Here is a 14,264-nt window from a genome sequence, read left to right as displayed (position 1 = left end):
GAAACGAAATGGTGGACATATTGAGCATGTGGTGAGTTAGAACAAATCTCCATGGACGGCTCTTCATTGTAGTATATGTTCCTTTCAGATTGTATTGACAATAGAGTTTATATTCAAAAACAAAATGGTAACACATTTCGTGCGCCACCCTGTACATATTTACGGTTGGGCTTCCCTCTGTCCCTCCCAGTCTGCTAGGATATTTGACTGAAAAGAAAACGAAATTCTGCAACAACCCACCCTGTTATCTTAAGTTGGAAATGGAAGACATTAAAAAAATCCGAAACTGTCATCAAGACTAGTGTACGGTAGGCTAGGAGCGTACTCACTGGAAGTATTCGGAGGCGGGCGAGTGCGGCAGCCTGGCGACGGCGGCCGCGGCGGCTGCGGAGGCGGCGGTGGAGGCGTTGGCGGCGGCGGCGGCGGCGGGGGCGGACGAGTTGGCGGCGGCGGCTGCTGCGGCGGCGGCGGCGGCGGAGGCGGCCACCTGGGCGCGCGACCCCGCGCTGGAGTCCCAGCACCACTCGGTGTTCCACGAGTTGTTGCAGTGCAGCCAGGGCAGCTCGGGCGCCGCGCTCGCCACCAAGAAGTACAGCGCCCAGCCGATGATGACGTTGTAGTAGAACGACACGTAGAACGCCACCAGCACCGCGCAGAAGCCCACGCCTGCCACACGCCACACACCCCACACATCTGAACTCTGCCACTACTGCTGCCTTTCTGCTACGTCACAAATAAGGTTTATTAGAGATACAAGGGTCGTTCAATAAGTAATGTCTCACTTTTTTTTATAAAGTCATTAGTATATATAGACAAACGTCCTTGTCGGTGCTTCACATTTGGTGTTTGTTCTGTGCGCCGGTGAAGTTTAGAGCCGTTCTGGCAGGTGGCAGAGCCGTAGTACCCCGTCAAAAACGCAGTTCCAGAAGGTTTTTGATACCGTTCCTCACAAGCGACTATTAATCAAATTGCGTGCATATGGAGTATCGTCTCTGTTGTGTGACTGGATTCGTGGTTTCCTCTCAGAGAGGTCAGACTTCGTAGTGATAGACGGTAAATCATCGAGTAGAACGGAAGTGATATTCCGCAAGGTAGTGTCATAGGCCCTCTGCTGTTCCTGATTTACATAAATGATCTAGGCGATAATCTGAGCAGCCCCCTTAGATTGTTTGCAGATGCCGCTGTAATTTACCGTCTAGTAAAATCATCAATTCCAATTACAAAAAGATCTAGAGAGAATTTCTGTATGGTGCAAAAAGTGGCAATTGGCACTAATCAAAGAAAAGTGCGAGGTCATCCACATGGGTGCTAAAAGAAATCCGATAAATTTTGGGTATACGATAAATCGCACAAATCTAAGGGCTGTCAATTCGACTAAATACATAGGAATTACAATTATGAGCAACTTAAATTGGAAAGACCACATAGATAATATTGTGGGCAAGGCGAAACAAAGACATCGCTTTGTTGGCAGGACACTTAGAAGATGCGACAAACCCACTAAAGCGACAGCCTACATTACACTTGTCCGTCCTCTCCTGGAATAATGCTGAGCTGTGTGTGATCCTTACCAGGTAGGATTGACGGAGGACATCGAAAAAGTGCAAAGAAGGGCAGCTCGTTTGTGTTATCGCGCAGTAGGTGTAAGAGTGTCACTGATATGATACGGGAGTTGGGGTGGCAGTCACTGAAACAAAGGCGGTCTTCTTTTCGGCGAGATCTATTTACGAAATTTCAATCACCAACTTTCTCTTCCGAATTCGAAAATATTATGTTGACACCCACCTACGTAGGGAGAAATCATCATAATAAAATAAGAGAAATCAGAGCTCGAACGGAAAGATTTAGGTGTCCCTTTTCCCTACGCGCCATTCGAGAGTGTAATGGTAGAGAAGTAGTACGAAAATGGTTCGATGAACCCTCTGCCAGGCACTTAAGTGTGAATTGCAGAGTAACCATGTAGATGTGGATGTAGATGTACATACGACTCACGTTACAAGCATCGTGCTGTTATTGAATTCTTGTGCGGAGGAAAAGAAACGGTGGTGAACATCCATAAACATTTGTGTGCAGTGTATGGCGATGCTGCAGTTGATGGGAATAGAGTTGGACGATGGGTAAAGAAAGGTACAGTCTCAGGAAATGCAGAAACAGAGCTCCATGATTAGCCACGCTCGGGAGATCCTGTCACAGCTACTGTTCCAGACATGCTGAATCGTGCGGATGCCATTAGTCGTACCGACCTGCGTATCGCAACTCAACAATTGACTCTACAGTTATCGGTCAGCAATGGAAGTGCGTCTGCAATGATCGATGCTCTCGGATATTCAAAGAGGTGCTCATGACAGGTTCCACGAATGCGCACAGCGCACCACAAGATTCAAAGGAAGACCATTTCATCTGAATTGTTGGAGCGTTTTGAGGCCGATGGAGAAGCCTTCCTGCCACGGATCTTTACAGGTGGGTGCACCACTTTGCGCCAGAAACAAAAAGGCAGTCCATGGAGTAGCATCATCGTCATTCACCACAAAAGAAGAAATTCAAGACAACTCCCTCTGCCAGAAAAGTCATGGTGATAGTCTTCAGGGATTGTGATGGCGTCATTCTCACGGATGTGATGCCAAGAGGGTTAACCATCAATTCAAAGGCATATGTGAAGAGTTTTCTCCGACGTGTTCTATCGGACAAGATTCCAGCAGAAATCTTGCTCCAACACGATAATGCGCGCCCACAAACAAGTCTGAGAACCCGGGAACACATCGCCAAAGTGGGTTGGACATCATTGCCTCATGCACCCTACAGTCCAGACCTGGCACCCTCTCTTTGGGCCGCTTGAAGATTCTCTACGGGGAACAGACTTTGAAGGTGACGAGTGTGTCAGTCACGCAGTGAAAACATGGCTACGCCTACAGGACAAGAGCTTTTACCAGCAGGGAATACATGCTTTTCCACAACGTTGGCGTACGGCTCTAGAACGTGATGGAGACTACATAGAAAAATACGAGGGCTATCCACAAAGTACATTACGTTTTGGAATAAAAATAAATAAAGTATTGGAAATTTTTTTAATTATATACAGATGAAAGCCACACTCAAATACTATTTTTCTACATAGTTGCCATTTAAATTAAGGCACTTATCGTAGCGATGGACGAGCTTGGAAATTCCTTCGTCTTAAAATTCGGCAGCCTGCACCTTCAACCACGTGGTTACCTCTTCTTTTTGGACAATGGTTCAAATGGCTCTGAGCACTATGCGACTTAACTTCTGAGGTCATCAGTCGCCTAGAACTTAGAACTAATTAAACCTAACTAACCTAAAGACATCACACACATCCATGCCCGAGGCAGGATTCGAACCTGCGACCGTAGCGGTCACGCGGTTCCAGACTGAAGCGCCTTTAACCGCACGGCCACACCGGCCGGCTCTTTTTGGACAGAAAAGGTGTGATTTTTGTGGATTTCCAGGAAAGAGGCACTACAGTAAACTCTCAAAGGTATTACCAAACTCTGCACAACCTCAGAAGAGCAATACAAAACAAGCGCAGGGGAAAGTTGGGCTCAAAGATCTTGCTGATTCACGACAACGCCCGGGCCCACACGGCAAATGCTACTCCTTGAAGTTCTCGAATCTTTTAAGTGGGAGCTGTTTCCTCATCCGCCGTACTGTCCCGACCTGGCACCGAGCGACTTCCACTTATTCCCAGCAATGAAGAAGTGATTGGTTATGCAGCGTTTTGATGACGACGCACAGCTTCAAGAAGAGGTAACCACGTAGTTGAAGGCGCAGGCGGCCGAATTTTACGACGAAGGAATTTCCAAGCTCGTCCATCGCTACGATAAGTGCCTTAATTTAACTGGCAACTATGTAGAAAAGTAGTATTGAAGAGTGCCTTTCATTTGTATATAATAAAAAAAAATTCCAATAATTTATTTATTTTTAATTCCAAAACGTAATGTACTTTGTGGATAGCCCTCGTAGGACATGGACAAGACATGTTAACGTATATTGTCACCATATTCGGACGCTTAACAGTAAATATGTGCCGAGAAAAAAATGTGGGGCATTACTTATTGATCGACCCTCGTATTACGTCTCTACGGCAACGACGACTTACTTCAGTCATGACCCCAACTGTTCCCCTACTCTCCCCCATAACAAATTTCAGTAGAAACCTTTATATTTTTCCATGTATCTGTTTCCAAAATTCAGAGCTAACTTTCGAAGAAAAAATTAGCATTAGAACTAGGAGACTCGAAAATGATAAGAAATTCTACAAACTGCAAGCTACATTTAACAAAGAATACTTTTCAATTTCTCGTGTGATGGGCCGCCCATATGGATGGGCTCATGACCCAGCCGCAACACCACAGCTGGGTGAAGACGAACATTTTACAGTCTGACCATTGTTGCCAACAACAGCAAATGAGACAGTTCGTGAGTCCACAGCCAGAGCTCACAATCCACAGAAAGCTGAGTATAGGCCCACATTCACAGCCCGACGGGCCCGCCAGTCTGCTTGCTGACTCGTCTCACTGTGTGTGGGCAACAGCGACTGTTTGGTGTTCTCTACCTGACTGTACTGTGGGCTGGTAGGTGGTGGTCGATGGTAGCAAGCAGAAGTCCGCCGGTCGAACCGACAGACCCGGAACACAGACCCAACCATGGATATTCATTCACCCAAGGATGAACAGGTCGGGGAGGGGGGGATGGGGCGTTGAGCGTGGTTTATAGTGAGTGAAGTATCTAGGGATAACCCTGGATGTGAAACAAACATGGACCCCTCATATAAAGAATATGTACTTGGTATACATCAGTTTAATAACACCTACAATCACTTATGGGGCTACAGTATGATGGAATGAAGCAGAATAAAAGATGGTTGCTAAGGAGCTCGAGAAGGTGTAGAGATCGGCCTGCCGTAATGGGCAATGTTAGCAATACACCCAATGTTCAGATGGAGACCATGCTGGACGTGCCCCCTTTACATCTTTGGGTTACAACGGAGGCAGCGAGAGGGGAATTCAGGTTAAGAGCTAGAAAAAGCTGGAAATCATTATTTTTGCGTGGTTTTCTCAATATCCTGGATCAAATGGCTCTGAGCACTATGGGACTTAACATCTATGGTCATCAGTCCCCTAGAACTTAGAACTACTTAAACATAACTAACCTAAGGACAGCACACAACACCCAGCCATCACGAGGCAGAGAAAATCCCTGACCCCGCCGGGAATCGAACCCGGGACCCCGGGCGTGGGAAGCGAGAACGCTACCGCACGACCACGAGATGCGGGCTCTCAATATCCTAATGAATGTGGTAAATATAGGGATTGTCGGGGAAATATCAGCAGCCTACACAGTAACTCTCAGCTGCTTCAACAATCCTTCCAGTGTAACAACTGGAAATAGCGAGCAATGGAAAAATAAACCACGATACCGTTCAGGTGACATAGTCTGGCACTGGGGCCGCGGTATACAAGATGCAGCTTACACTACAGATCGCAGTCTCTCTAGGGAAGCTGACCACGGTATTCCAGGCAGAAGTACTGCTATCGCGATGTGCGCAGAGGTCAATCTACGCACGTGCTACAAGGATCGTGGCCTCCACGTTTATTCAGACAGCCAAGCAGCTCTGAAATGTTATAAATCTCTGCAACGAGATCAAAACATCGTCGCAGAATACCAGGAATCCAATGAGTATCTTGGGGAAAGCAACAGGCTAAATCTGCTGTGGGTCCCCAGTCACGTGGGTAATACAGGTAACGAACAAGCCGGAAGGCTGGCCAGTACAGGGACAACTACTCCAATTTTTGAACCGGAACCTGACCTGACTATTACAAAGGTGCTTATAAAGTCTGAACTACATGGCTGTATCAAAAGGTAGCACATAAGACTTTGGACTAAGACCGAAAAACAGAAACATGGCGAGCTAATTTTTGTAACGTACTACCCAGGCGGGGATGAGCCACTAGGCGCTTTCAAGGACAGACAGAAATTCAGACATAAAGCCAAGAATCGCCAACAAAGTACAAACAAAACCTGAATAGCAAACCGGGAGAAATGGCCTCGAACAAGCGTGTCACAGCATGTGAAAAGTAATGTCGGGAACTGGGAGGCTTGTGATACGTCACAAGTGACCTAGGAACGTGCGCGCACTTTACTCGTTGCCTGCGCCGCCAGAGGGTCTTACCAACTCACGCAGTGTCCACGCCACCTGCCATGCGCCCTTGAAACTAGTTGTCAGAAGATGGTAAACTAATGTTTAAGGATTTCTGCAGTCCAGGCCTGAGCGGGAGGCAAATTAGACACACGTTAAGTTTTATGACTAGCCCGCCTACGTAGCTGCATGCCCAGCGTGGTTGACTGCCATACAGCGGCCCGGGTTCGCTTCCTGGTAATGGCAAGGAATTTTTCGTTGGTGGGAGGACTGAAACAGGGTACGCTCAGCTCGTGATGCTATTGAGGAAATACGTGACCGAGTGGTAGCACCCCCAGGTCTACTAAGGTTGCAACGGCCATGAGAGCGATGGGCTGACCCCCAGCACTCTGTACCGCATCGCAATGACGCCAGTGTCAGAAGATAACACGGCGGTCGATCGGTCCCAGTTGGTCCGTCTGTGGCCAAATCGACGGTGCTTATTACTATAAAGGTTTTAGCTTGCCAGAGGAACTTCAAGAAACCTTTATACGCGATGGGAATAGACAAAGAAGCACCGAAGTGTAGTCAATGTGGTGAAGAGAATGAAACAGCACCACATTTAATGTTCCACTGCAAATTAATGGAGACCAAAAGACATAAAATTATTGAATCACTAAAGCCTGAAGGGACTGTGTCTAAAAATGGCGTAGTAAAGGAAATATTACTCTTATTCAAGGTTACTGGCTGGCGTTACTAGAATGGCAGGGAGAGATACGGCACACTAAACTTAGTTTCTGTGTGGGCAACAGGGCACTAAGTCCACTATTGTTTTACCTTCCTGATGAAATCAGATTCATTCTTTTTGTTTATTTGAGACCTTTCCTTCGGTAAACTATAGTTCTTTTTTAGTTATCACCTCAGAGTAACAGTTACAACCTACGTTCTCAATTATTTCTTGCTAGACGTATCCCAATCTCTATTTTTCTCTACAGTTTTTACCCTTTACAGCTACCTCTAGTGCCACGGAAGTTATTCCGTAATGTCATAGAGGTGGTTCTGTCATCCTGTCCGTTCTTCTTATCAGTGTTTTCCACATACTACTTTTCTCTCCGAGTCTGTGGAGAACATCCTCATTCCTTACCTAATTAGCCCACCTGTTTTTCTGTAGTCTCGTATTTCAAAGGCTTCGATTCTCTTCTGTTCCGGTTTTTATACAGTCCATGTTTCACTTCCATACAATGCTGTGCTCCAAACATACATTCTCAGAAATTTCTTCCTCAAACTTTCCTTTCGAGAAACACTATTGAGAAAATGTAGAGAACTGATATCTGAAGCTGACTGCCGAACGGTTCCACTGCCGCCAACATATATCGCGCGTAAGGACCACGAAGATAAGATACGACAAATTACCGATCATACGGAGGAGTACAGACAGTCGTTTTTCTGTCGCTCTATTAGACAGAGGAACAAGAGTGGAAATGGCAAGTAGTGGTACAGGGTACCCTCCGCCACGCGTCGTACGGTGGCTTGCGGAGTATCTATGTACAAGTAGATACAGAAGGACTATGTTTGACACTAGTAGAGTTTTCTTGGCCAGGAATGCTCTTTTCGCCAGTGCTAGTCTGGTTTTTATGCCCTCTGTGCTCCGTCCATTGTGGGTTATTTTGCTGCCTTGCTAGCAGAATTCCTTAACTTCGCTTACTTCATGATCCCCAATTCTGATTTTAAGTTTCTTGCAGTTCTCATTTCTGCGCCCGCATCTCGTGGTCGTGCGGTAGCGTTCTCGCTTCCCACGCCCGGGTTCCCGGGTTCGATTCCCGGCGGGGTCAGGGATTTTCTCTGCCTCGTGATGGCTGGGTGTTGTGTGCTGTCCTTAGGTTAGTTAGGTTTAAGTAGTTCTAAGTTCTAGGGGACTTATGACCACAGCAGTTGAGTCCCATAGTGCTCAGAGCCATTTGAACCATTTTTTTTCTCATTTCTGCTACCGCTCATTACTACACGCTGTATTCTGATGTTAAGTTCCTCGCAGTTCTCATTTTGATACTTCTCATTACAACACACATGTGGGTTCGAATACTTCTATTATCTGGCAGGGCAACTGGTGCCTTCTTAATGCTCATGGGACCTTGCCAGGGCTGTCTCCACACACAGACAGTGGAGACATTGGTCTTTTCCTTTCCTTCTATCTCAGTCGGTAGGTCTGTCTGCCCATCACTTTGGGCATGTCGTCTGCAGCCACTTAATCATACTTGCTGTGGCCTGCGCCTGCCCGCTACACCTGGGTTGTCCACAGCGTGATTTCAGGTGTGCTGCAGGAGAGTGTCGTAGGACCGTTGCTATTCACAATATATATAATTGACCTTGTGGATAACATTGGAAATTCACTGAGGCTTTTTGCGGATGATGCTGTGGTATATCGAGAGGTTGTAACAATGGAAAATTGCACTGAAATGCAGGAGTACCTGCAACGAATTGACGCATGGTGGAGGGAATGGCAATTAAATCGCAATGTAGACAAGTGTAATGTGCTGTGAATACATAGAAAGAAAGATCCTTTATCATTTAGCTACAATATAGCAGGTCAGCAACTGGAAGCAGTTAATTTCATAAATTATCTGGGAGTGATTTAAAATGGAATGATCATATAAAATTAATAGTCGGTAAAGCAGATGCCAGACTGAGATTCAGTGGAAGAATCCTAAGGAAATGCAGTCCAAAAACAAAGGAAGTAGGTTACAGTACACTTGTTCGCCCACTGCTTTAATACTGGTCACCGGTGTGGGATCCGTACCAGAGGGGGTTGATAGAAGAGATAGAGAAGATCAAACGGAGAGCAGCGAGCTTCGTTACAGGATCATTTAGTAATCGCGAAAGCGTTACGGAGATTATAGATAAACTCCAGTGGAAGACTCTGCAAGAGAGACGCTCAGTAGCGCGGTACCGACTTTTTTTGAAGTTTCGAGAACATAACTTAACCGAGGAGTCAAGCAGTATATTGCTCTCTCCTACGTATATCTCGCGAAGAGACCATGAGGATAAAATCAGAGAGATCAGAGCCCACACAGAGGCATACCAACATCTTTCTTTCCACGAACAATACGAGACTGGAATAGAAGGGAGAACCGATAGAGGTACTCAAGGTACCTTCCGCCACACACCGTCAGGTGGCTTGCGGAACGTGGATGTAGATGTAGATGTAGACTTCACGCCATCTCAATGTGCGCGCTGTGTGCGGGCCAATGCTCGGCCTGTCTCGGATTTGTTGGTTCTTCTCGGAAATGCTCGGTACAGTGCGACATCTTGCAGTCGGCATTTTTCAGTTCGGCTTAATCGTATAAATAAGGTTCACAGGTCCAGTGGCTGTTTGCACAAACAGAGCGATCTATAGTCACAAGTCTTTAAAAATGAATCGGAATAACAGAAAGAAGGACGAGAATTTTCAATTACACTGTCACGTAATCGACGGGTACCTCAGATTCGCTATGGAACGACATTGCATCAGCATGCAGAAAGACTTTAAATATTTAGTTTACTGTAAAAGGGAAAAAAATTACAACTACTTACAGACGGGGTTCAGTGTCCTGTATATCGAGGAGCACTTTGAGCTAAATTTACAAGCACGGAGCATGTGATGAAACTGGTTGCACGAACAGTAAACTTTCTGAAATTGTACATATTATTACACGATCAGTTGCAACAGTCTTGGACGAAGCTGAAGAGTATGGAGACTTAAAATACCACTGCAAGGTACGTTGAGTTATTCAAGAGATATGCCTGCGACGATTTTTCGATTTAAAAACCACTATTGTTGAATTTACGAAGGAAAAAGGAAAGTAGGAAGTAAAATCAGAACATCTGAAATGGATTCCAAACCTTGTATTTACAGTGGGCTTGACTGTACATTGCTCACGGTAAGACACAGCAAGGTGAGAAACTATTTCTTCCTGATTTGATGGGGATGTATTTAAAAAGAAAATCGCCTGACAAAAAATACTGTCCGTCTCCACAGTTTCACTGACATTAAATAAAACACGAGTTTTGAAGAATTAATTGCAGTCATGAAATAATTACAAGGATAGTTGACTAAAGGTTTTAAGATCACTGACAATCTTACATCTGTTTTCGAGCTGTTCACGAGACCGTTTGGCATTTCAGATGAAAGAACACCTGTGCGTCTGTAGACGGAACGAACTGATCTGCAGAGTAGTTCCCGTTTAAAAGACAAATTCTCTTCCGTTAAAATTGTTCAGGACGTCTACATTGTTTTCCTCGGGAACAGAAATGCGTTGTAAACGTGATAGCATCCGTACTTCGATCAAAGTACGAATATGTGTGTCAAAGGCTTTTTTCGATTAAGAAAGTGAATAAGTCACTGTTATGTGCCAACCTGAATGCACAAGTTTGTGAAATTGTCTGCGTCTGTCTGTATGCCGACAGTTTGGCCAGATGAAAATTACATCACATCTTCAGTGATTATACTGAAAATTTGTTTTGATTGTGACCTGTGCTGTTGAGAAATATGAAATATAAAACCAAGTCGCATTCAGTGCGACTGGACTGCGATCTAAATGCAGCATGATTTCATTTTCCCCCTCTTCCCCCTCCCCATACCCAGGCATCGTGGCATGGTGGTGGGGGAAGTGTGAAACAATGCAACAGAACACTCATGTCAGCGCATTTCTACACCACCCTTTCAAATAAAATAAATTAAATAATACTGAAAATTAGTTTTGTTTGTGATCTGTGCTGTTGAGAAATATGAAATATAAAACCAAGTCGTATTCAGTGCGACTGGACTGCGATCTAAATGCATCATGATTTCATTTTCCCCCTCCCCATGCCCAGACATCGTGGCATGGTGGTGGGGGGAGTGTGAATCAATGCAACAGAGCTGTTACACTCATACCAGCACATTTCTACACCACCCTTTCAAACAGGAACACCATAATCGAACATGCTATTTAAAGTGCAGTGAGCTATTATGCTACCATCTACAACTAGTACAGGAACCAGACGGCAGTCATAAAAATCGAAGGACTTGAAGGGAAGATAGTAAAGGAGAAAGGAGCGTGCGCTGAGAGGAAATCTGGAAAGGAAATTGCAGTTCAAGATTATCAGTGACATTGACGTTCTGTCAGAGGCAGAAGTGAAACATGGGTAGAATTTCGCACAGACAAGCGGAGAATAGGAGCTGTTGAAACGCGGTTCCGCGGAAGAACGGTGTAAATTAGATGGGTAGACCGAATAACTAATGAAGAGGTACAGAATCGAAATGGGTAGGAAAGAAATTTATGGCACACGTGGACTAAGAGAAGAGATCAGCACACATTGAGGTGTCAAGGAATAGCGCGAAATTGGTAATGGAGGAAAGTGTGCAGGGTTAAAACTGTAAAGGACAAACAAGGCTTGTCTGTAGTAAGCTGGTTGAAGGAGATGTAGGCTACAGTAGTTATGCAGAGATGTAGAGAACTACACAGGTTACACTAACATGGAGATTTGCAGCAAACAAATCTTTGAACAGAAGCCTACAACAGTAACATGGTCAAGCAGTCAGCATCACGTAGAACCGCCAATTGGAACCAGTATATCTGCCATTATGAACTTGGCTAAGTGGGACAAGTAGATAATACGGCATTTGGAAAAAGGCAAAGTAAAAAATATAAAAGTAAAAACTAGACAGCTCGCGTAAAGGAATTGTCGTGGTGTATAAAGAGCCCATTTCATTTTCAGGCATGACATATATATTTACACTGTGAGAAGTTGTATGGAAATCGATTGACTCATTGGCAGTGATGGAACAGTTTACTACAGATGTGTTCGTGCGATAAAAGCGATGATCGGAAACAGTGACTTGATGTTAATAATGTGTGCTTTTCCGACTGATGATGATGATGGCGGCAGTGTGAGGAGCTCCTGATAACTGCAGGTGAAGTATTATATGTGTGGAAGCTATTGCATAGAACGTTGACGGCAAAGGATGTGGAATGTATATGAGGGATGGAATATTGTGGCATGTAGGGATTAGTATATGGTAGAATTTCAGCTAGGCAAGAAGTTTTCATCTAAGCTGGAGGTGAATGGGTTAGCTTCCATTTGGTAGGTTGAATAGATATGAGGAATTGTCTCATGACTTGTGAGAAGGAGGTGGAGAAAATGGTATGGAAAGGGATTTGGAGTATTTGGAGATAAAAGAAGATGTGATGCGTGGATACAATTGAGGCAGTAAGCAAGCAGTCAGGGAGGTACAATGGTATGCTGACTCAAATTTACTGGAGGCCTTGATCTTGATGTTTGCTGAGCTCCGGGAACTTTATCATCCAGTGCAGAATACGGCAGAGATGGGAAAGAAAGAACAAAAAGAATGGCGTTCGAAGATTTGGAGGGGGTGATAAAATATGGAAGTAGGAGACGTCCATTCTATATTTGCACCGGCGACAATGCGAAGCATGCCAGACTTGCTTGTCTGGATGGTGGTCTTGGGTCGTAACCTTCATGTTCGACTTGTTAATGAGTGTGGACTTGCTTTTGGATGGTTAGTAGGTAGAGTTTCATGTTAGTGTTTCATCGAGTGTTAGTCCTAGTGTTTTAATGAGGTGGATTGTTAGGTGTAGGCCATGGGGATGGGATGCATGGGTGATTTCTCCTGTAATTTTTTAAATTTTTTCAATGGTTAATGGGGAGGTGCCATAGCTTACAACAGAAGGTAAGATTGATGAGTTGCTGTTAAAAGGATGGAATAAATGGACGGCAAACAGGGCACTGGCTTCAGTATGACGGAATAGGTATGTGGGAGATTCGAGCCATTGGTTATGCCAGCAGTTAAAATTGGTTATGGAGTTGGTGGAATCGTTGGGATGAATGAATGGTAAGATGGACGGCAAGGAGGTCACCGACAGCATAATCGAGGAGGTACACATGATTGAAAGGAACTATCGGATGCACCACGAGGTAAAATTGTCGAGGTTCAGCTGGGGAGGACTTTGAGATGAATGGAGAGTGGAATGGACAGTAAGAAGGGGGTTGACGTTAACATAATGAAATAGGTACAGTGAAGATGTGATCTTGCATTTCACCAGGTAAAAAACGTATACGATGTAACCGAAAAGGACTGTTCGTAAAGCGTAACATGCAGCGTGCTAGCACGGAGACAGGAAGGTGAGCCAGGCTAAGACAGAATCCGCACGGCGGATTAACAGCCGTCGCTGGTACACCAATGCGTGGTTTTTAGGCGGTTTCCAACATTAGTTTAGGGAAATACTGGGCTGCTTCCCACTTTCCACTTCAGAAAATACGATACACAGACAATTAGAATACGCTCACACACAGAACCAAATTGCCGTAATGTAGAGAGAGATGGTGCATAGACTAGCCCCCCCCCCCTCCCCCTCCCCCTCCCCCCCTCAGGTTGGTTCAAATGGCTCTGAGCACTATGGGACTCAACTGCTGTGGTCATAAGTCCCCTAGAACTTAGAACTACTTAAACCTAACTAACCTAAGGACAGCACACAACACCCAGCCATCACGAGGCAGAGAAAATCCCTGACCCCGCCGGGAATCGAACCCGGGAACCCGGGCGTGGGAAGCGAGAACGCTACCGCACGACCACGAGATGCGGGCCCCCCTTAGGTACCTGACCACTGTGGGGAGAGGAAAGGCACATGGCAACATAGTTAAAAATTTGCTGAAACTTGAATACAGCGGACCCTACAATTAGACAAGGTAAATGCTAACAAAAAGAAGAACAAGATATGCAATCGCAGCATCTCCAAACAAAAGCACGGGCTATGAGGCTATGAATCCCAGTGCGATAATTTAGTTACACTCTTTCATGATTTTTTCCTTGTGAGAAACGTTTTATGGCAAAATGAAATCTGGAAAAAAAAACGAATAACAGTCAACTGCGAGTAAAAGGTCTGTGCATCGAACGTTACTTGTATGAAGTATTATCCCTGGAAAGGGTAATGTGTAATATTATATTTCTCTTTTAGCTATAAAAACGTGGAATCAGAAGCCGCCATCTCTCTCTTAGGGTTTGTTTCGCGTCGAATGCAGTCGCTGTATCTGACGAAGTGAGATTAAGATGTGAAATTGTATACTTAAAGGTTAATATATGTATCGGATATTA

General features: G+C 45.0%; 1 protein-coding gene across 1 annotated transcript in view; it reads right to left on the bottom strand.

The window, feature by feature from the left end:
* Window positions 1-14,264, bottom strand: part of LOC126195315 (sodium-dependent noradrenaline transporter-like) — a 453,210-nt gene that overhangs the window by 194,720 nt on the left and 244,226 nt on the right. Inside the window, exon 3 of the mRNA XM_049933875.1 lies at window positions 330-666. Within this exon, the coding sequence (XP_049789832.1) occupies window positions 330-666 (337 nt within the window). The remainder of the gene's footprint in view (window positions 1-329; window positions 667-14,264) is intronic.

The sequence above is a fragment of the Schistocerca nitens genome, chromosome 7 (assembly GCF_023898315.1).
Source record: "Schistocerca nitens isolate TAMUIC-IGC-003100 chromosome 7, iqSchNite1.1, whole genome shotgun sequence".
NCBI lineage: Eukaryota > Metazoa > Arthropoda > Insecta > Orthoptera > Acrididae > Schistocerca > Schistocerca nitens.
This window is presented reverse-complemented; position numbering and strand designations above follow the sequence as displayed.